The sequence below is a fragment of the Neodiprion pinetum genome, chromosome 3, assembly GCF_021155775.2.
Source record: "Neodiprion pinetum isolate iyNeoPine1 chromosome 3, iyNeoPine1.2, whole genome shotgun sequence".
Classification (NCBI taxonomy): Eukaryota; Metazoa; Arthropoda; class Insecta; order Hymenoptera; family Diprionidae; genus Neodiprion; species Neodiprion pinetum.
In genome coordinates this window covers 8744663-8768574 of record NC_060234.1, presented here as the reverse complement: position 1 = coordinate 8768574, position 23912 = coordinate 8744663, and the positions used below count along the sequence as shown (strand labels likewise).

Here is a 23912-nt window from a genome sequence, read left to right as displayed (position 1 = left end):
GGCATCAGTCTTTCGAGGATGAAAGTTACTTTTTTGCCGTTTGTTTATGGTCGTGTGAAGTGGCGTACACAGAGAGACAGACATGTTGCGGGCCCGTGGCTGAAAGAGCACCTCTGCATGCACTGCAGCTTTGGCCAAAGCCCGAGTCCTCGCTTTTATGTTAGACGTGGGGCTTGCGGTGAACGCCACGCCGCCTTTGTATCCATATTTGCATAATTCGGTACAGCTTATTAGCCACGAGAGGAAGAGAAGGCAAGGGAAGGGACTGGACCGGATGTCGTGAAACGAAACTAACCCGCCCGACTCATCCCAACGATCCACAAATTCCCGTCCCGTAGAGAGCTTAAAATTTACATCCACCCGGATTTCGTTTGCTACGGGAGGGTAAGTGGGTGCTGGATAGGTATTCTTAGTCCTCGAAACACACGCATGTGTTCCACACCATGTTGCGTTAACGCGTCTGAATAAGTCAGAGCAAAAACCAACATTCTCAGTATCCGTTTTCTCCCCTCCCGTATCTTATTCACCTCCAGTACAGATCCTTTTTATACTAACGAACTGAGAGGTTAAGTCGCCATTTTTTGCACAGTCAATTTTCTCTGGACCTTTCTCTGTTGTCAACTGGGTAACTTATTGTTTTTTGACTTCTGGGACATTTTTTAGAACTTCGAGAAGGAAAACTGGGAGGGGGAGCAGAATCCCAGCAGCGGTTTCCTACGCAGTCTGGCAGACGATGAAAGTGCTTCGGTTGACAAAGAAAGCCCCACATAAGCCACGTTGAGGATACATCAGGCGTACAGTCCAATAAAAAAATGAGTAGAACAAAAATGATGATGATATCAGAGTTTTAAAGAGTTTAGATTATTCGACTGAAGATTAGTTGATTGGGCCAAAAGAAATAGTTCAGTTGTGTTTATTATTCATTCACTCGCAATGAGTCAGGGATTTTTTCGTTTGTAAGTGGATTTTCCAGAAACTCCCTGCAATGAATATTCAAAATTATTATCATGATCTTCTACGAATATTAAGTTTATCAATTACAACTCAATCAGTATTTTGCATAATACGACGTTTTCGTAATTAACTAAGGAGTTACGAAGACATTATTTACAACAACATAAATGAGGTAAAACTTGATAAAACCGGTCAAAAAACATGTTGAGATTGTTAATATCAAAAATGTACAGCAAGAACGTGACTGATCTAGTATTACTATTAAATATGCTTTTTCGGTTCGAATTCATAGAATTTGGAATTTTTTTGTTGTAGAGGCGTTATTGTGTGGATGAAATTCAGTTCGAATCACTTTACTCGTCATTTGCGATATTTCGGTTGAAAAACTTTTCTTTCAGACTGTAAACCCGGTACATCCTTAACCTTCAATAAGTTTTACTGTCATCCGTACGTTTAGCTTACTAACTTTCTTCAGTTGTGTAAATCTATACTTATACATGCCTACTTACATCGTTGGCAAAGAAATTATCGAGAAGAAAGTGTGCCTATCGTACCAACGTGTGACACATATCCTAAGGAATGGATCTAATAAAAGATATCAACAGAGCAATGACTGCAGGCGGCGAATAACCCGGCGTCGACGACGACGAAATGGGCAAGGCAGGGAACACGAACATCCAGAGTATGCTGCAGTGATAATTAGAAGAGGAAGAGAGAAAGGAGGGAAAAACCGGATACATCTCGCTCTACTCCCATGAGTCACATGAGTTTGGAGGGGAAACCACATTTCCACGAATAAGTTCACGTATAAAACTTTTGCATGATGCATAATATCATTTCGGACTAATGCTTGTGTATTACACATTAGAATATAGCCCACTCACTTCTGTGATAAAAATTTATCAACGCGTGATTGAAAAATGCAACCCATCTATTTTGTTAACTTCATCTGATTGCTCCAAAACAGGAATGAAACGAAGTTTTACGGGATTTTGTGTAATACAAAGAAAAATAGACTTCTATATTCATCTGAATTTCACGTCTCACAAGGAATAATCGTCAGCCAGCTGTCTCAGATATTTATAGAAATTTTCATACACCGATTATAGTTCTCAGTCGTCAGAGTTGGAATTCACCTCGCTTAAGGTTTTAGAAATTATTCACATTCTTCCACACAATTTGCCATGCAAATTGTGGGCCGCCTCTTGCTCAGTTTAAGCCGAAGAATGTGATAATATCGGCATACAAAGAAAAAGAGAAAAGTAATAAAATGTATTATTACATAACAGCAACGTTTCATTTACGTCTGTGAAAGAAGAATCGACTCGTGAAAGAGGTCTGGAAATAAGATTTGAGGAAGAAACGAGCTGCTGTTGAAATATCGGGAAGCCCAGTTCTTTTCAGTCTATGTCTGTGCCGTAACTCTTGTATGCATCTAGGCAAGTACGTATATATGTACACAGTTAGCTATAATTAGCTTCTCAACTGCACGCAGGTATCACTCGATGTATAGAAAGTAGAAATCGGGTACAGCGCAACCAGAATAATTCGGAGTCAGCTACTCAGGAAACGAAATTGTGCCTACGCCAGACAGGCGTTTTACTGCTTCCGAAATTCACATACCAATTATACGTATCTATAGTTACGAGAGTAGCGATATGCAGCGGCAATATCCATCCAGGCTTCGTAACAATATTAATAATAACAACGAGAAACGGGCGCTGTAGTGCTGTTAACGTAATCATGCAAGTAGGAATTCGGCAAGAACAAAGCTGCGTTCCAGCCTTAATTAAACCCGGGTATAATACGTGTTTTCATTATGTGGAACTCCGAGGTGGGTTCAAAGAGATATTCAGTCATGCGATGTAGGATAGAGAAGATACATTTCGTATGTGAGCCTGTGGGATGAGCGAAGCGACGATGAGGGAGGATCTAAAAATATACGTAAATCATCATCATCGCCATTGGGATTGTGCGGTTCGAGGCTTTGAAACCTTGCGGAAACAGATCGGGAAACTTATAGAATTCGTGTTACGTAGCGTTACACATATGCACGTTGTATATATAATGCGAAAGCGAAATTAGAATTAACTCCAATTTCCAGCAATTTAGCAATGAAGTAATTTCAGCAACACGTTGCACGATGGGAATATGAATGTTGGGTCTATTTCTACGCGGAAGCGCGTTATGGTCACGTAATTCAATATCGTGCCAAGTTTGATATTATTCAACAACAAGCGAACGCGATAAAGGAGGACAGACGTTATCTGAATGCTGCACTGAATCACCGCTGTCTTCTTTGCCTTCGACTTGTGTATTTCCCTGTATCTCTTCATGCAGGTGTTTGCATCATTGCACGCACTCGCCGGCATTTTGCTCAAAGTCATCAACGCCCATCTGCCGCGAAGCCTGCCTACACAATCATGGTGTGAGACTAGATAATAATACGAGTGACAAATCGAGTGGGAGGCACTAGCAAAGGTCATTTCGCGATGCTGTGATGACCACCTAATATTACATTTTGTTATTCTGATACAGAGGAAGAAAAAACACGAAAACCCGAACAAAAGAACTGAATGACAGACAATGTAAATTTTCTGAAGTGACTGTAGTAAATGTTTGATAAACTTCGAGGTATGAATACTTGGTTACATTGGTCATATGTTCAGTGAATTGCTTTTATTTATGATGTATGATTTATGCGATGGATACGAGTATCAAGGACTTCTTGATCATTTCAACCATTAGTTCAATTCATGAGTTGCATTAACTTTACGACGAGTGATGGTCAAATCAACTAGTTCGCTAAATTATTGGTTGGCATATGTGCATTATACTTGGTGAAATAAATCTTCACAGTTAGTACCAGTGTCAAAGTGTAGGCTTGCGGACCAATTCCAGCGGTAGCATCAACGCATCATGATCTCTGGATGTCATGCAAAATCATCATAAGTGCCCGAAATCCCCTTCGCGAGAAGAATAGAAAAAAACGGGTTTTGCCAATACTAATCGTATGTTGGGTCAGAGTAGCCTGCAACTCCTGGCTACGCACCCCGTGGACTTTGATCAATTACAATACCCGAGTAAATGCGCAATGTATAAACCTGCATATAATAACGAGTATTAGGCGAACTGACAGCATTCAAGGGCCCATTGTGCACTGTACGTAGAGATCAGCTTGATGCCCCCGCGATTATACTAATAGGCAATAGATCGCTGAACGAGCAGTCATAGTAGACGTGGTTTACTTTTTTGGATCCTCTCCCTTCGCTCAATCTCGTTCCCTGTGATCGCGTTTTTTCATCATCTTTCGTAGGGCACAAAAAAGGGGTCAGAGGTCAGTGGAACGGCGCCGAGCACCAAGCAAATATAAGATCAGACTCGCGGCGTAACGTTCGCTGCAATGCTACAGATACGCGATGCTGCGTGCACTGGAAGAATGCGTTTTAGCCCGTGGCTTTTGAGTCTGGTCTCAAAAAGTCTCGAAGTCTTATGCATGAAACAAAGCAGGCGCAAAAGATGAACTTCAGAGATGACACTGTATTATACATATGATAATCGAGTTGAACTTTGTGAATTTGGTTTAAACCTGCATATGAGAAGAAAATTGACGATTTCAACTGTAACAACATCCATAGAATAAACGAAGATAGACATGGAAATTTTCTTTACTGATGAAAAGATTCGACCAGTCACACGGGTACATTACAAACTATACTATCTATGGATTAAGGAAGACAAAAACATGTCGTCTCTCAGAATGTCTGTCAGAAACTCAAAGATCCTAATAGCTAAAATTAAACCATCGTTCAAGTATTTGGTACAATTACGAAATCCGAGTCATGTTTGTGGAAAAAAAAAAAACGCTAATCAGTACACTTCAATGCTGGAAGTGTAACATGCTGTAAGGATTATTGCTAATCGCTAAGCCAGAGGTTGTTGGTAACCCTGATCCTTTTATTCAACTAACTATTTTCTGAATTCGTATTCTTCTCGTCGTTTGTCAAAGTCAGCTGGCACTAAGTGCGCCTAAATAGGTTACGGTGAACCGCAGTGAAGTTGGTTGCGTAGATTGTGAGTAAAAGTAATGCGCGTATGTATGCACTGGGCTTATCATAAACTACGAGTAGGTACCTTGTTCGATATAGGTAGTGTTGGTAACGGGGCAAAACGTACGACTTGCGGCGAGAGAACAAGCACCAGCACAATTACGATGCCTGAGTATCGGTGACTCCATCGTCAGCGAGAGGCACAGAGTGCCGTAGGCAAAAAATGCCGTTCACTTCAGGCCAAGATGTCGGCTGATTCAGAACCCGTTGAGTCAGCTTCTTAGCCAGCCACTATCACCGGCACCAGCAGCTCCTTTACACACTCACGTGTTCGAGACGGAGTTAAGTTGCTTGTTTCACCTATGTTTCCTACTGTGCATTTATGATCTTTCTGCACTGCTTTGAGTATATCGTAATCGTTGGTCTCACCCTCTTGGAATTCTAAACGTATTATCGCAGTTAAGCGGCTATTAGAGAAACCGTTGTTATTAAAAAATTCGGGACCCTTTTCTTTTACCCTGCACTACGTTAACCAACAAAAAAGCCATTGTGCTTGTACCGGACATATTAAAAGTGAAAACAAATATTTTCTATAATTTGACTCCGGTTGTGAGTACGCTTATCTTTCGTCTAACGAGAAAGTTGACTGCTTGTGGTCAGTTGAGGTTACGATTTAGCCGCGGGCCGGATGTTTTTATTTCGAATAGCATTTTTCATACTCAGAAGCATATTACGAAAACTATTCAAGACACTGTAATCGATGGACAGAAGTTAAAAAAATATTAAAAGACGACTTTTGTCCTACGTTCAATATCAATTTCTATATTGAAAAAATAGTTTCTCAGCTGATTTTCAAAAACTCCCGTCAGGATCGTAAGCATTTAGACGAGGGAGGTCTATTCCCACTATCCGTCCGCTGAATCCGGATAAATTATCATGGAATTGGCCCTGATTGAACGTGACGATGTGAGATATTCATTGACTCAAGGTTGAACGTTCTTAATTGTACAAGGCCTGCGAGTCTAGAATCTCTTAGACTGACGTTGTGTTAATAGCGTAATTTTTTTACCTTCATTTTTCATTCCATCTATAGTACAAAGTATCAAACATCTCGATAGTCAAATTAAACCGATGATAAATCATAGGACCATATTGTAGGATTCATAAGCCAGGGCGATTTAGCTAGTATATCATAAAATAAAAACACATGTACGTCGTTCGCCATATAAACTGCTGCAACACGATTTAGCAACAAAACAAATTTCCGATGCATTTGCTTGCCTCGAATAAATTTAGTCGCATAACAATACAGACATACGTGCTTGTATGCATAAATCCACAGTATTCAAGCATTGCAAGGTATAGTATGTTATTTAATTCTCTTGTTTTGCTGAGCAATTAAAAATGGTGAGCTCGCTATTGCATATGTTTAATTCCTGTATGAATATCCGACAAATTTTTCGGCAGGCGGTAAAAAAAACGTGACGTTCTTTTCATCCTTTTTGAATCATAAACGTTTATGTAGTAAATAGACAGATACTGTATTCGCACACTACGCAAAAATTTACACCGTTACGTGAGCAGATTGCTGTATTTAAGGGGTCTCATCTATCTGGATGGGTTCAAAATATCGAGTTTTATGCACTTTCTGAAAGGTTTTATGTCTTAAGAATATTTCCTGTGAATTTCTACATACATATGTAGCCATTGCTACAGGGGACCATAGCATTGATGACTAAAGGCAAAATTGAAAATATTCACTTATACTCTTTACCTTCAAAACAATTGCAGAACCACAGTAAAATCTTTGAGCGCGTTTTTCTCGAAACACTGTTTTCGAAACTAATGGACACGATATCCCGAGAACCGCTCGATAGATCCGCTTTTCAAATTTACACGAAATACGCGTAAGCACAATCGGAAATCGTTGATAATCTTACTTTTCTAAAAACGGCGTAATTTTTTATAAATTTTTCGTACTTAAATTTCAGTTGGTCGTCATTAAATGAAAAAAGAAAGAAAAAATACAAAAAAAAACTGGCGACCGGCAACGACTAGAGGACACGATAAAGAAACATTATTTTTCCAGCGGCTGTTGTGTTTTTGTTTGTTGAAGTTTTTTTATAAATATGTATGTACACTTAATCAAAAGTAAATCAGTTCATTTCCTCCCATAGGTTGTGAGCAAAAAAACACCAAAGCTTGACTCTTTTTTCGAGCCGCCAGGTACCCTCCTAATTCGGTGGAGTAGAATATTGGTTAAACAATGGTATTGAGTAAGAAGTTAGCACTAAATGACGAATGCGAATTTTCTATGTACAATAGACCGGAATGGAATGCTGCTGCAATGCGTGCACCAAAGTGCGATATGAAAAGAAACGGGTATTGAACGACAAGTGAACGAGTCTGTTTCGCAATGGGTATGTAGTAGGAATGGTGAGGCAGTGAATACATTTTCAAAAAGGCGTTATTCTAAAATCGGTATTGTAAAAAACCGTACGAAGTGTGTTTTCTGCTTGGAGCAGTTTTGAAAAGTCGAATCAATCAGCTTTTCGATTACGCACCAATAAGAGAGAAGCCACAAGGAATCAGTTTTCTCTTATTCGTTTTCATTTTCTATTTTTCCGTTCTTTTAGTTTTGCGGTTCATTGTTCTAGCGCAAAATGAGCCCACCGCTCATCTTTGTTCATGAGATCGAGTCAAGTTGACTCTACCGTTTTGGTCGATGCTACGACTTCAACGGTTCAATGAAAGTAGGAGTCACAAACACAAACAAAGGACGCACATTTTACCTCACATTTGACAGGGTCATATACATTCTATTCAATATGTTCAGAAAATATGCCAGTTCGTTTCAAGGGTGACTAACCCTTCCTCAAAGTGGTGCTGATTTCGAAGTATTAAGAATGAGCAAAAAAATAAAAATAAATAAAAAATTATCAATACCAAGAAGTTCGTTTGTCAACTTAAATTAAATTTAGTTTCAGGTGTATTTTTTTCATGTGAAAACCGAATATCCATCCACACCGTATACGAAAGATATGCTGAAAGCTGTCCTCAACCTTCACGTGCCGTCAGATATCCTGCTTAGAATGACATCGTGGTCATAAAAATGGTCTCAATTGTAAACGCGTATCGAGTAAGTCGATAACCACAAATCACGGTTTGCGGGCTTTACGAGCACCCAGCACATTGGAGACCGAAAGATAGAGAGAGAGAGAGGGGAAGAGAAGGAGAGGCTTAGCCCGCGTATCGGACATCTGACGAGATTTTTCCACAACGAGTCTGCACCGCCACAAACATGTGTACGTGCATTTTAATCGGCAAAAGAATCTTCGCAGCGTTTGCAGCTACCGAGGTACATACATGCATGGCAGATAAATCCGACCCTGCGTTGTACCCACAGGCAATCCGATCACGAGGGAGAAGATGCACCATAAGTTTCGAGGAAGGTCGGAGGAGCAGAGCGTATTTAACCTGCACCTTTACTTGGCCCTGGACCTATAGCCACGATACCAACACCTGGAAGCGAGCGCAGGTGGAAGCTGGTGCAAGTAGGTCCCTAAAATCGTTGAGTAGAGTACTACCAACTATCACCACGAATACTACGACCGCAACAGTCCAACGGCCAGACGCTCCAATGATCGTTAAATCTCTACAACTATCACTGAACCCATCGTCGATATGCAGATACACGATTAATACCATGAAAACAACGATACGTAGTTGGAAGATGCTTGGTCAGTACTTTTGTCACATTGTAATATCAGTGGTAATAAGTAAACAAGAAATTCAATGATAATGAACTGGTTAGGTTCAGTTATCCAGATACCTAATTGCTATGATTCCTTGAGGATGATCTTGATCATCGTCCGAATCAGAAGTCGGATTCTCTCTTATAATTTGACAAAGAATAGAAAACTTCAAAGATAATGGTCACATGACGCTTAAGCACCTTGTACATATAATTCCCCGGCATACATTCTATGAATCAATCTAATCTCTTCCAAAAATTATGAAATTCTATATTCAACACGCGATTTGTGGATGATGCTCCGAAACGGGTCACTTGAGTTGACGTAGTGCTGCACCGAGAGAAATTGAGTAATAATGCACTGAAATTGGGTCGAACAATGCTTATCACTTTCATAGAACGTGGCTCGGGTGCTGTTTTGTTTTTTGTTTTTTGTTTTTTTTACGGGCAAGTTGTTCGCCGCCCATGAAGAAAAACGGAGTTTTGTTTAAAATTAGTCAACAGCTGCGACGCATGGCATCGAATGCAACGGGTGTATGCAAAACATCCTGCACCATTGTTCTCAGCTGTTCGTATGACCCGCTTATTGCTGATGCCCCGACCAGCCGAGCGGCACGAGAAGTGAGGCGTATTCGATCACCGTTATTGATTGCGTAAACGAGCTGATGACGATTAATTGGAGCCTCGTCTTCATTCGGAGGAGAGATAAAAGGGAAAGAAGTGAAGGAAATACTTGGAACGTAATACTCTGGTGCGTAACTAGATCAAATTAACTGTTTATCGGCTTTAGCTTTTTGGTGGTAAATTGAAAATACAAGAAAGGGTTCTAAAAAATAGTTTCCGGCGTGCGATGGCGACGTTGAATATTTCGTTGGAATAAAAAAGTTTACCGAAACGCGTTTGAATTAAAGATCGCTTTCCAGGGCTTCCGTAAAGAAAAGTCGAGAAGAAAATAAATTATTGAATATAAGCATTTTTCAATTTACGTTAACCAGAGCTTGATGATACCTGTACTCTTTGAGATTCTTATACATGCAGTGAGATTTTGGGTAGTTTGAAAATTGAAAATGTATTTCAAGTACTTCAATGACTGTTTCGGTCAATCTTACCGGGATAGAATGTGATTACTAGTTACTGAGAACAGCGTTAGTATCGACAAATGCATCATTCAACTTATGTCAGATGAGAAAAAATACGAATCAGATGATTCATCCCTAGGTACCACGAATCTCTCGAATGATCAGGACAGGTTCTGTAGATTCCCAATCATGTGGCAAGGCATTCATTCGCTACTCAAAGGTTGAGCTCGCAGCCGGCTCTTTGTACGTTACACATCTTTCTACAATCCCCAAGTACGAAGTATAAAAATCTCTATTCCGTCTGCGTGTTATACCTGAATGCACGCCATCCTCGGGTTCCTCAGTCTCATCGCGACGTTCCTCATCGTCAAAAACGACGTTGACATTGAGCCGATCGATGCACTCCAAGTGGTTCCTGTGCCCATTCATCTTTCGTTCGAATCCATGACCCTGCGGATGTTCGTCGGTCGAGGGATACTTTCCGGCAGTCCTGATCAAGGCACTCGAGCTCCGGATGAGTTTAGTGCTGTGTGTCCTTCGAATCAGACTTGTAAAAGCGCCTCCATTGCTCTGCTTGGAGTTTTTCGCCGGCTCCAGTTGCCTGGTTCTTCCGGTTTTTCCGATCGGTGTGGTTCCCTCGTTCTCCTTGAGAGATTCAGAGGTTACCGAGCGGTCCAGCGGCCCTCCGAGATTTCTAGGACTGGCCTCAAAAGCAGCGATGGCATCGCTAACCCTAAGCTTGTCCTCCTTGCTCTGAACACCTGGAATAGCCGGCTGCTGTTCCTGGATAATCGGGGCCGCCTTCCGGCCTGTGAATCTACTCTGGAACTTCTCTATGGTCTTGAAGGATCTCGCGCGAACGACCTTCTTCGCCTTCTGCTCACCAGGCTTGTTGGTGGTGCCGTTGTTCGCCGGTGCCTCGAAGAGACGCGAAAGTGACTGCACTTTACCGACTTCCGGTTCGAACCCGCTTCCAGCACTGGACGTCCGCGTCAGCATGAGGTTCGGCGTTCCGGAGACCGAACAGCCCTTCGAGGATGAGCCGCATATCGGAAAGGTGTTGCAGGCGTGGTGGAAGGCCCCCGAATCTCCGGATTGTATCGTCTTCGCTATTTTGGCCAAGTGCCGCGACTCCCCGTCCAGAGATACGTAGAAGGTTGATCGCCTCTTCGGTGAGTCCTCCAGCTGCGTTGGATCCATCGCCTGCAGCATGCCGACTCACCAAATCCGCACCAGCGATTTTTTAACCGCTCTGAACGAACGGAAGAATCTAATCTACCAATTGCCAGCTGTCCCGGTACATGAGTAACGAAAAAAAAAAAAAAAAAAAATATGAAAAGAAGAACTTTTCTCGTTTATTTACCCGTACCAGAGACCTACATGATAGTGTTTTATCGCTTCCGCAACATCTCGTTACATAGCCGCGATACGTAACTGCATGTACAATAACCACTACTTACAATGAGAAGAATCATTTATTACATCGTGACTAACTTTTATTTATACAAATATTTGTTTTTTTCTTCCCAAGGAACGTAGAACACTGTGTACGATTACTTGCAACGAAATATAAGTATAGACACTCGGAAAAATGCAAAAACTACGCGCTTTTTTACGCTGCTGAACCAAGAACACAACACGCAGCGCTGCCTCGACGTCCGATCCGTTCCGTGGGCAGCACTGCTGATATCTGCCGGCTGCCGCTAGCCGTTGTTGAATTCCGAAGGCAGAACTGCCTGGCGGACCGTCTTCGAACTACGATCCGATATATACTCGGTTCGCTGCGAGTTCCAAAGTCACGTAGAATTGAAATTTTCTGTACATTTTTGATACTTGCGTTGCGGTTGCCGTAGTGAAAAAAAAATTATTCGACACTGCTTGTCAGAAAAGAGTCGTGTCGTGAATTCATTTGCGCAATGTATGAATAATAGAAATATGTATTTTTGCCGAATGGTATTGGTTAAACAGTTTTTCTGGACTTTTGAGAATTTTACGAGTTCATTGTATAGAACGAAATAATCGAATCGGCCTTTTTTTATAATGCATTCAAGTGATAGGCTCAATTCACATACATATATATAATCGTTGTTCCATTAGCTGGATGAGTTTCAGTTACCTATAATAAACAAAGACGATACACTTTTCCTGAGACCTGAACTTATAACAAGTTCAGAGCAAAGAGTGACCGATCACTTGATATTGTGCACGGGATTATGGCTCACTTGAATTCTTCACATTGTGAAAAAATTCATCAGTTACAGTGAGTATAAGATTCTATAAAAATGGGTAAATAAGGCTTGAACATCAATTTAGATGATACAAATTACGAAAATCCAAAGAAACACTAACACATACTAGAGATTTTCCGGTAACAGCCACAAAATTAACTTTCATCTTGTAGCCAAAACTATATGTATCAGTTACGGTAGAAAACGAAAAGATTCGACTACTGTGCAATGATCAGAGCTTTGTAAACTTTTCTCTCGATGTAATAATTCAACTCCCCGTAAAGTTGAAGTGGGGAAAAGCTAAGTAATCCAACCGATAAACATTCATCGCGTTGCGCTTATGCGTAAGCTCTAAACCTCTATAAATAAAATGCATGAGCGAAAAAATAGCCGTGAAACGGTTCGTCCACCTATGATGCCTGCAATTTCATCCGGCGCTCCATGCTGCATCACAGATGACGGTGAATGAGAAACACTAGAGGCACAAGAAACATGATGTATGTACCACTGCGCAAGTTATAAGTTATATACGGACGTGGTTATACGGTAGAGTTTTCTCAGTCAGACTCTGTCTGTAATGGATCCTGGTTCTTTGGTGACGCGCGTCGAGCGTTTTTCCTCACAGTTCTCTTCTCTCCATCCTTTTACACGGCCATCTTTTTCATTTTTATCTTCTACAACCATGGACGGAGATCCTGATGTAGAACAAGAGGTTTATGCATGCGACAACGGAAGAGTTCAGTAACCTTTTTCCCCCATCTTGCAACAATTGTGCGGCTTACTTTTTTCCTACAGCCAATTGTGTCTCGGCTGAACTGCACTGTGCGGAATTCGTTTGGGTAGTTGACTCGATTGGTCAAGATCAAATCGCTCGACTCCTTCTTTCTTCTTTTCTCTCGTCCACTTGCTGCCTTCGTATTCTCCTAGTATCGATAATATTAACAAAAACGAGAATTGAATTCAAACTGCAACTGTGGAATTTTTAATCAATTTAATCGCATTTTCTGCTCGTTGAAACGAGACAATTGATTAGAATACATACCGCAGACAATCTTTCGAGTAGTTCATCAGCATATAATCAGAATCACATGATATGTGACTTGTACCTGTAATTCAACTGAACTAGATTATTATATATTTGAATGGATTCATATTCGCTTAGCTGAGTACCACTCTTAAATTTCAATCCTCCATATTTCCTCATCCTGCAAATGGAACGCAAAGACCTGAGATAGTGGTGAAATAATTAATTGAGTCCGATGGCATTTGGACCTTGCCTTATGGTTTCCTCGGTTTACGTTCCAACAAACTTGAGTACAGGTACAGCAGCTTCTATAAACGCGGATTGGGTAATAATTATAACCGGAGAATTCCAGCGTGACAATGCTTAAATAAGAAACTAATTAAATGCAGCTTCCGGGTGAAGTTTTTATCCACTTGTTTGAGATCAAGCGGTTAAATTGTTGAGTCGATTAACTCAGCAGAATTTTGCATTTGAAGAGTAATCTCGATTCGCCGCGTGAAGAGATTGAAATTTCCGGATACTTCTCAGGTGGAAGACTGAGGAAATTTAATTCAGCAGTAGTTATTAAACTGTTTATAGAATTCAATTTTTCAGCTCGAGATTGAAACGTGTGTGGCTTTGGTGGGCACCGAAGTAATCGGAATTGTATAATAGCAGACTCCGATAGACAGAACCGCGCTTGTCAGTTATAAGGCAATACACATTACTATCGAATTCCCGGCAAAGTGAAGGAGGTCAAATCGAGCGTAGAGCGTGTAAATGCAACGGTGAAAGTGTTCTCGTGGTGGCGCGGCTTGTCTGCAAACACGTCGTCGTCGCGACGATCCGAAGCCCTATGAGCAGTTCAACGGATGGATGAAACAACGTGTCTGTAGTAATGAGAAACAACGAATCGTGAGAGCGGCAGGCTGCTGAACGTCTGGTACCCACGGCGATCAGAAGAACGCGTATCAGGGTGTTTCCACTCGAACAACTTGTAGGTATATTTAAAAAGCGAAATCTTTGTCGAAGTACACATTTTCGTAGGTCACTCGGAATTCGAAGTTTTTCTACTTTAAATAACACGAGGAAGATGTCAACTTGATCTCAGAAGTATTTTATACGTGAAGAATTGAAATTTCTGTAAATGATATAAGGATTTTTACATAAATTTTAATTCTAAACTGTTTGAGCGTCGAATTTCGCTCAATGGAAACTTTCGCGAAGATTTAACTCCCTCTGAAATTCTTTCATGATCAAATTCGCGTCATTAAATTCAACTCCGAATTGTTCAAATGAATGGCTAAGCAGTAGCAATTTAAAAAAATTACGATTCCCCAATATCAACAAAATGGTAAAACTCAAGATTTCGAGAGTAACCTTTAAAAATTTGATTCAATAGATATCCTTTATTACCATATTGATTAATTTTTTCAAGTGGAAACAAAAAAAAAAAAAAAATGTTTCTAGTAAATATTTAAATTAGAAACTGAAGCTTAGATATCGATGGTTGAACATTTCAAATCGTTTAAAAATGATTCAAAATCTAGCAGATCCGTTCAATATCGACGATAACACCTTTTATTCAGAAGGTTATTATCAACAGATTCGCTGACAATCGAACAAATCTACCGAATCTATACCAGATTTTGAACAATTTCAGGCGATTTCAAATGAAACAACACTATCTATAATCTTTCGTTTACGTAATTCCAGTGCTTTGTTCCTTTTTGTTTTTTTTTTTGTTTTTTTTCTTCATTCTTAGAGAGATCTTTGTATCCTGTAAATAGAAAAATTTAATAAATACTTAGTGTGAACGTATCGCGTTGTAGAATTGATAAAAAGAATCGATTTTTCGCTGACCAACCTCGTTAATACCGCCTGTCGAAGGACAACCGTTTACAAAACTGTCACACGAATTAGGGGAGTGAGACGGCACCCGTTGTATCTGCAGTAAACTAATTTGCATAAAGGTCCAACCGAGAGGGACACTGCCTTGCATTTCTATTTCGGATTTAGAGATCGGTGGACCAGTGAAGCAGCTAAATATACGAGTTGCACGACGTAGCAATGACCCGTAATTCAATACTGGACTATGACAATGGTGGGCCGCGACGTCCCGGAATTATCCTTTATCCTGTGCTGGCTGTTCAACAAGCAACCCGCAGCGCTGGACATTGGATACAAAAAACATGAGAACTTGCCCTCATCTTTTCCGGATTTCTTTCGATGCAGTTCAAATTGTACATATACAGAATAATTGCTGAATATTTCTCTATCCTTCTCCGGATCGATTCCTTGGTATAATTTCTTCGAAAGAACAGCGCACGGACTTTTGCACGAATCCGTGAACATTACAATTTGACATCTTGTTCATATATAACTCGATACGTTTGAACTGATATTGATCGAGATATATGACTGGAAATGAGAATCTATGGTGTCTCCGCACTCTTCAGATTCAATTTCTTTCACCTCGATCCGTCGAAACCCCAGAGGCGAGGAAATATATCTACAGTGCTCGAGTAACTTCCTGACACTCGTAAAACGAGGACGACGACGATACTGCACGAGGGACCGGGGGATTTGTTTGTTCTAGTCAAACTCGATTTCCGTGCGGGTAAAAATAGACAAAAAGGAAACAAACAAACGAGGATCGCGACGGGCCTGCAGGGAATCCAGCGCAACTGGAACAGTGTCGTCCTCGGCAAATGACCGGCGATACAAATTTTACGGAAGATATGCTGGATCGCATCGTTTCCGATGGATTGTACCAGACTCACTGTTCCGATACAGAGTCACGGGCCTGGTAGGCACATTCAACAATGATTCACTCAGGCTCGTGTCTTCGTTTGTAAACTTTACGGAACGTGAAAAATCTACGGTCACACGATCGTGGTTTACTCATGGTTCAACAATGTAGCATATCTCGAACGAGTCTTAAGAGAAGAGCGAATCGCAATGATACTGTATCGAAATAAACGGCTGAAACGTCAGATTGAGAGTCTGACTGCGCATGCGCAGTATTATCGGATGTCATGCAGGCTGGCCACTTCAAAATTCAGCTGTCGAACGCGGCTGATGGAGGTTATGTGTAGGCGTTGCTGTTTTATTTTTTACTTCTGCGTCAAGCAGGTATCGATCGGTTAACACAGCGATTCGGAAGGCTTGACAAACTTTTATTGTTGACAGACTGATAACTCTGCATGACTGCTACGAGTCAACATAAAAACATAATTTCAATTCGCCGTTTTGAGTGAGTTGGCTTCTTTTGCCTTGCAGACGAAAATATAACCGCGATACGATCTCGTAGCTAAAGGAGTTGAATTATCTAGCGCATGCGCAGTTGGTAACTCGGCCGGTTAAGTTTTACCATTTTCTCTCAAGATGTTCAGCAATTATTGATCAATCGGTGACGTCTTCGCGTGAATTGTTTTTAGAGTGATCTAATCTTCGTGGTATATGCCACCTTCGGAGGAAACTTTCATTTTAAAATGTACGGACTGTACGGCATCGATGATAAGTTAAATACACCGTGTGCACAGGCACCTAGCGCAATTGAATGTCTCGTGTCAGACAGGAAACAGAGAATCGTGATCGGCCTGCCGCCGTTTGACTTCCGTTTAGTCGTGCAGAGGCAGATAACTGAGAAGCGAGGTGCAATAAATACACGCTGTCTCTGGATCTCCAGTTTGCATCTACTTCTGAAAATACCTGTATCAATATGCACGATATAAGGTCGTTATTCGACGTCTCAGAAAGCAACAAAGAAGCTTCCCAGTTGAAAACATTCCATTCGCTAGAATGGAGAAAATCTTTTCTGATGTACGCGGTAAGCGGGAATGATTATAAAAAATTTTCAAATCCCAGAGTTCTCGCGAGTTTTTCAATAGATTTTATACTCACGGATGTATAAATAGGAACGTACGGACGTATCGTGAATAAAAATTACGCAAAGATGACATTAGCCGCGAAACGTGACACGGATGGACGAGGTGCATGCTGTCATACGACGAGGCGTTATGGTGTGACGGTGAAAAGATACGGACCAATACGGTCTGCATGCATGAAAGCATGTGTATTTATGACTCGCGTCAAGCTCGTAACGAACGACTTTATTATCCGCGAGAGATAGGTACAAGCATAACGCGTAATTCTTCCGATGCGATAATGATGCAAGCTTGACTCAACGATAATTACGGGGGTCTTACAGCATGCGTTAAGGGCAGCGGGAGGATGCGACGTACTCGCAGCAACTGCAATTTTTATTCCTTTCATTTTTAATCGTGTGCTTCTCTTTTTATCCTTTTCTCCTTGTCCTCGTAAGCGCAAATAACACGTGCATTGTCTCCTGCTTCACAATGAGGTGCTGCACGAGTGTTAGGAAAATCGTTGCCAGATTTGCGGAGAGTTGAGTAGAATGGTGGGTAAGCAACAACTGTGTCGAAACAAACTGAACACGTATCAAGAACCTATTTCCATTGACAACAAAATAATGAAAACCTTTTTTCGAAGTTTTTTGTGCTCCACAAATCCAACGAACGATTCAATTTTCCTTAAATAACTTTTGACCCCGAATAACTTTTGAAAAGGTGAATTCGTCAGAAAATAATAAAAGACCGTTTTTGAAGAGCGTTCAATTCTCTACACAAAAATGTAACAGCGAATTTCCTCTACGACGCATCGTTAGCTATAGTTGTAATAATCAGAAGGAGCAGAAATCATTTTTTTTCACGTTATTCTTAAAGAAAATAGAAATGCGCGATGAGCAACCTCTTAATTTTAATATTAAAGAGTTAATATTTTAACAGGCGTATTTTTATACCTAAATGAAACTATTTGACATATTTTGAGGACATATTTTTTTTGTTTTGAAACACCCTAATATATATTATGTACCTAAGATTTTTAATGAACGAATCATTGAAGAAATAGGTTTTTCTATGTACAGAATGTAAATATTATAATACTACCTTCTGGTCGAGCAGGACTAAGTTTCCAAAAATATGTTAATAAATGGAGTTTTTCTACAGTGAAAATATTCAAGTTTTGCATGTTTCTCTGCATTATACCGTCGCGGACTGTGTTCGATTCACTGATTACTCTTCAAGAACTCGATGGAATGTAAATAGCGAATCAAATTATTGACCAATCGATTTATCGTTCGGGCTAGATGTGATATTCACAAAGAATTAGTAAAAGTCAACTGAATTTTCAAATTTTGAAATCTTGCAGCAGTTTCGTTTTCCAATTTTTGTTCTAATTTTATCCGCTAAATTACTGGAAGATAATTAAATTGCGTACAAGGGTTGAAAAAAATCATTCTTATTTTCGTTTCTATGCAAGTGATTCTCGTAATTGCTCGCATAATTTTCGAACTTATACCGCGAGTGGCGTGTAGGCTTTCAGGGTGCGTTGCAGAGGTCAGTGTACCTTAAACCTGCAGTGTAACACGAAGAACTGACAGCCGTCGGGGCAAAGCCCGTGCCTTATAAGACGACTATAAACCACCTTGGCCTTATACGCTAGCACCATGTAAAGTACTCGAGTATTTTACTCCAGGCAGATTAAGCGCACGCGGCGTTCACAGCTACGGTTAATACGCGTACCGAATTCTTTACCTCACATCATCGTTGTATTGTACTTACTGATTGACAATGTGGAATAACCGTTAATTCTTTACAATCTGACGTTGCAATCGCAACGTCGCGGAGACGGTAAAAATCCTCGCAAACTTCTATATTTATACTCAAAAATTAAAAACCGTATATTTCATATTTATGCGGATATTTTCACGTGGCAGAAATTAACACGGTAGAAGAAATTGGTACGCATTCTCAATTAATTGACACGTTTACACATGATCGATGGGACTAGTGAGACGGATAATTTATTCTACTTAATTATTCTGAACTTACTGAATTCAACGTTTAGTTAATTGCGGAACTTAAATTTGCCGCGTCGTTTAATTGGAGGCATCCGCTAATGTAAATAGATATCCGTGTTACCAGCAGATATGCTGCTGAGGTAAGAAGAGACTCCTGTCTTACCGACAACGCACCAAATCACTTGCGTCGGTAATAAGAGGCATTCGCCCGCAAACCTTCCGAAGGCAACTGGACTCAAAGGATTCCTCGTCAACAACAGAGTTTTACGTTATCGACGGCTCACGTGACAAAGAAGTGAAATAATGTAAATGTCGCTAACGACAAATAATCTAGTAGAACTTGAAATTGAAATCGTATACTTTTATATTTGAAAAATATCTCCATTAATTCCACACCGGTGACCTGATTGTTTGTTAACAAATTGCTCAAATAATTGCGTAGTCCTAACTTTTCAAAGGTTCGAAAGCAAGTATAATACGGAATCACCGATGGTAAATATTATTTTTCACGTTCCAATGTTAAAAAATGAAAGAAATCGTTAGTAAACGTGCACTAAATATATACTCGTCGATAAACCTTACAGTCTGCTCATACTTGACCCTCTTGGCGAATCTTTGCTGCAGCTGTCGAAAAGATCACGTGCTTCAAGTTCGATAGCGAGCCGGTGTTTATATTTAAACACTGCAACAGCAAACATGCGCGTTGAGAGGTTTAGGACCGGCGTATACGCGGTGAGTTTGATTCGGTCACTGACAGCTGAAGTATCCCACATGACCGGAGGGTAAAACTAGCTGTCAATTGACAGAGTCAACCTGGCTAAACGTACGTAAGTTGAGTGCCGAGCGCCCTGAACTCGCAGAGATTTATCTTCGGGCGTAAAATGGCGAGAGAGCTCAAAAGTGCGGAGGAAAGTTTAAAAGCAGAAAACATAAGCGAGACATACCCAAACGAATTGGTTCTGCATACGGGCTCGTCGTTTCGCGTTACGGCAATTAAAAACTTTCTCTCGATCAATTTAACTGTCAATATTATGGGAAAGTAAATACTTACATTGTGTGATAGATCACGTTTAGAACATAAGGCAGGATAATATTGTGGAATTACCTGACGAAGTGTAGGATAGTTAGCAGTAAGGATTGGGAACTAGACACGTGACCGTTCCACTCGCCTCGAGACTTCACGACTAGACTTTACCGCTTGTAACCGTTCTATGAAGTCAGTTTTGCGTATTCAAGATAGAGTGACGGTGAGGCGACACGATTTCAAATCACATCAATGGGTTTAATAGCGGGCAATTAACTTCTTTTCATGACAAACATTGCGAAGCTGAAATTTTAAGGTTATATTTGCGCAATCGGCACTTCATGTTAAACAAAGTTTGTTAAAGATGGAACGGTGAGGCAGTTTATTCAAATGAGTTGTCGAGTCACACATTATCAGCAGCTCACTGGTTTAGACGGCAAATATGTATCGGTATAAATACTTTGAAGAGGTAATTTGGATGCAGCTTTTTTACCGTAGTTTGATTGTGTTATTCAATATGAAGATATTTGAGGTACCTGATTGAATGAAATTAGGTAGAAAATGAAAATTTGAAACGAACTCGGAAATCGTGGCAGTTATTATTTAACGACCTTTAAAATTCCGGGAAATCGAGCAAAATCTTTTTTTCTAGGGATTTTCGGTTCGTTGGAATTTTTCAAAATATAAACGAGTGTTCAAGAGGGCGAGAAAGCAACCATTGTGAAACATTCAATCAGTTCTTTCGCGACGCTATTTCGTCTTTCAGTTTCAACATTCCGTCGTGAAAATCCCGCGATGAATATTCATACAGCAATTGTAAATTGTGTGTCGGAACAGCAAAGAGAGAATTTTTAATCGAATTTCAGAAAAGGGGTTGCCTGCAATATGATATTCACTTCCGTTTCCTACACACAGGCTGTTAAATATTCTACGATTTTCGATCTCGAGAAGATTTTTCGGCTGCGTTTCAACTCTACTGTTACGCGAGAAAAAATTAGCGGAAGGTTGATGATGCAAGTTTGAAAAAAACGTTACACGTTAACGTGACTTCCTCAAACCCCTTGAAGCATGACGTTCACATTCAGCGCAATGAAACACGGGCGTGAATTTGAAAAAGCAAAATTCATTACGACGCTCAATATAGCAACATATCGGTGCAAAAAAATTTGACAACGGGTTTGGCTCGATTACGAATTTGGATCTGATATCATGAAACTAAAATTATTCAAACAGTGGTGTGATTGTAAAGTAGGGCTGGGCAATAAATCAATTGATCGCGGTCTTCGATCAATTGTTTGCTTAAGGAGCTGATTAATTGATCAATAGAAGAAGAGACTAATTGAAAAGGCCGATTGATCGAAAACAAAACAATTCATCGGAAAAAAATTGATCAACGCCCACGATTAATAGATTAATTGCACTGCTCTATTGTAAAGGCAAACGTGCACGTAAATTTTCTACACAAATTTGCTACACAAAATTCTAGTAAAAGAAGTAAAAATTTGGTGTTTGAAATTGAATTACTCGGCATTCTCAATGAAATTTCTTAATTTTGCTTCTTGCTTAGAAAAACACAAAAGCGTATCTTGAATGTTCTTAAACTGTTGTGATAAAATATTTGTACACGTACTATACTTTTACTGTACGGAATTTGGAATTTACTAAACATGCCACTGAAATTACCAAACACATGAACGAAAAAATTCGATAAGAATCTGTTGGAATGAAAAATATATCGTGGCAAAAGGAATCGATGTACATCTCTATTAATTTTGCTCTACAATTAGTGTGATTTCGAATTTCCTAAAACTGATTTATAAAATGTTGAACGTAATGTATTTGAAAAATTTCGAAAAATTTCCCAGTTTTTGAAAATTACGAAATTTGTGCATGTATAAATTGTATACGATATCCCTAACAGTATCAGATTTGAGCAATCTATGAGCGAAATTATTGATCAAATTTTAAATTTGTGACAATTACACCGTAAATTTACTGACACGTTTTGAAAATTGACTAAATTTAGCTAGTAACTGGGTTCGTAAATTCGTCAAAAATTGTATCGTGAGTAGGAATTTTGAAAATATCTTATTCGTAAGCTATCATTGACTGTATTATTTGTCATGCCCGTATGGACCGTCCATTGTATTACGAATCTAACGAAATCATGATATTCCATAAGATAGTTTGGCGTATAACTATTAATCCAAACATTGCGAGTGAACAGGCTTCGAAACCGGATGGGAACAAATTATGCTGCAATTCTTCTATTCGATCTAAAACGCGTCTTCATAGAATGCAGCTACTGAGAAGTTGTTAAGATGATATCTGTGCTCACAAAAAGTCAATGAAATCAATTATCGAAGTGTTTATTATCGATTTCTTTCACCGCACAGTTTTAGTACACATTTACCATAAAGTTACCAAACTCGTGTAGTAAATTTAACAAACTGTTATTCGAAATTTCTGTATCCTGTATTGTAGTAACGATATCCAAGTTTACGATATTTATCGCACCGACGTTTGGTAATTTTACTGAACAGTGCCATCAATTACTAATAATAAAATTACTTATTACATGTACACTAAATTCACAATACCGAACTCGAATAATGCTTCCTGTACGTTTTTAGCAAATTTACAACAGAAAATTTTTAACAGCGTAGTTGGCATTCAGCGGTTTTACGATCTCCAACCGATTGAACAACGCAATTCAAGCACAATTATCGGGCTATAAATTTATCGACTTTTGAAGAGAGGGGTGAATTAATACCTGATTCGTGATCCTCGTGGTCGGCTCCTCGGAGACAGGAATGAAAACTCCTTGAGAGGCGTCTTCCGCCCGGCGAGACGCCGTCAGGGGAACTAGCGACACTCTGCATCACTTTTTATTATCCAATAGCGAGTCGTTACGTTCAGGTGAATACAAACGAATTCAGAAGCGCGTTCAAAATTTCGATCTTCGCGTCATTTTGATCGCTTTGCGTCGCTTTTCTCGTCAGTCACTTGGGCCAAAATTCACCTCGCGTCTTTGCCACTTATAAGCCGCGTTCAACTCAACAGTTTATTGCAATTCAGATTCGAACCAATTATCCGGGATTCACTCTTTTATACAATTTTCTATTATTGGTCTGGAAAATAGGCAATATAACACAACATAATTTCATTTCTACAATTATTTTTCATTGAAAATAACGGATATTTGCACTGCCGCTGATCAGAAAATCGCCAGTCGAGATTATGCTTGATTTTGACTAATTGTTGATCATCGCCTCAATGTAGATGAACCGGGGTTGAGCTTGAATATTTCAAACTTTCTATTCACCGGTTAGACAAAGTTAGACCATTTATGGAAATCTTTTGTTCACGATTGCGTAAATTCTTTTGAAATCCTTTGTATAAAACGTTTGAAATTCCACGAGATTTTTCAAATCGTAGATCATCGAAATTTCATGAAACTTTCCAAAATCGCTAATATCCATATAATAATTTTTCGAGATCATTTAAAGTTATCTTGACGGATCGTCGAAACCTTGTAATAAAATAAAACGAGTAGGGTGAAAATTTTGTGAAATCATGTAACGAAAAATAGCGTGAAATTTTTTTACACGTGAAGTGTATTAAAAGATTGAGTAAACTCTTCAGCATCGATTAAATCTACAAAAATCTTCGAAATCCTTCAATTAGTTCAATACATCTTTGCAATTGGAAATTCTGGCGTGTACCATAAAATAGCCGAGTGGTCGTAATAACCGTTGCTCCGAAACAATTTGACGTGTTTAAAAAACACCGTCAAATTTTTTTCCACGGAGTTAGTTCGTCGGCTGAGAGTAGAGTTAAATCAGTTTTAAGTAAAATTAATTTACCGTCAAATAGAGTTTATCGACGAGGTGCTGTAGAAGTAAAATGCCACGTGTAGGGGGCTATGAGAAAG

The 23912-nt window shown here is 39.7% G+C and overlaps 1 protein-coding gene across 16 annotated transcripts in view; it reads right to left on the bottom strand.

Moving 5' to 3' along the window:
• raskol (Ras GTPase-activating protein raskol) overlaps positions 1-23912 on the bottom strand; it is a 232647-nt gene that overhangs the window by 37442 nt on the left and 171293 nt on the right. For 5 of the 16 annotated variants that reach the window (XM_046619071.2, XM_069134879.1, XM_069134880.1 and 2 more), the window contains exon 1: positions 10151-11532. The exons of 7 other annotated variants lie outside the window; for them this stretch is intronic. In XM_046619071.2, the coding sequence (XP_046475027.1) occupies positions 10151-11048 (898 nt within the window). In that variant the 5' untranslated portion in view covers positions 11049-11532. Of the gene's footprint in view, positions 1-10150; positions 11533-22751; positions 23110-23844; positions 23868-23912 lie in introns of those variants that run through there. 4 more of the 16 variants (XM_046619083.2, XM_046619085.2, XM_046619084.2 and 1 more) reach the window with 2 other exon arrangements.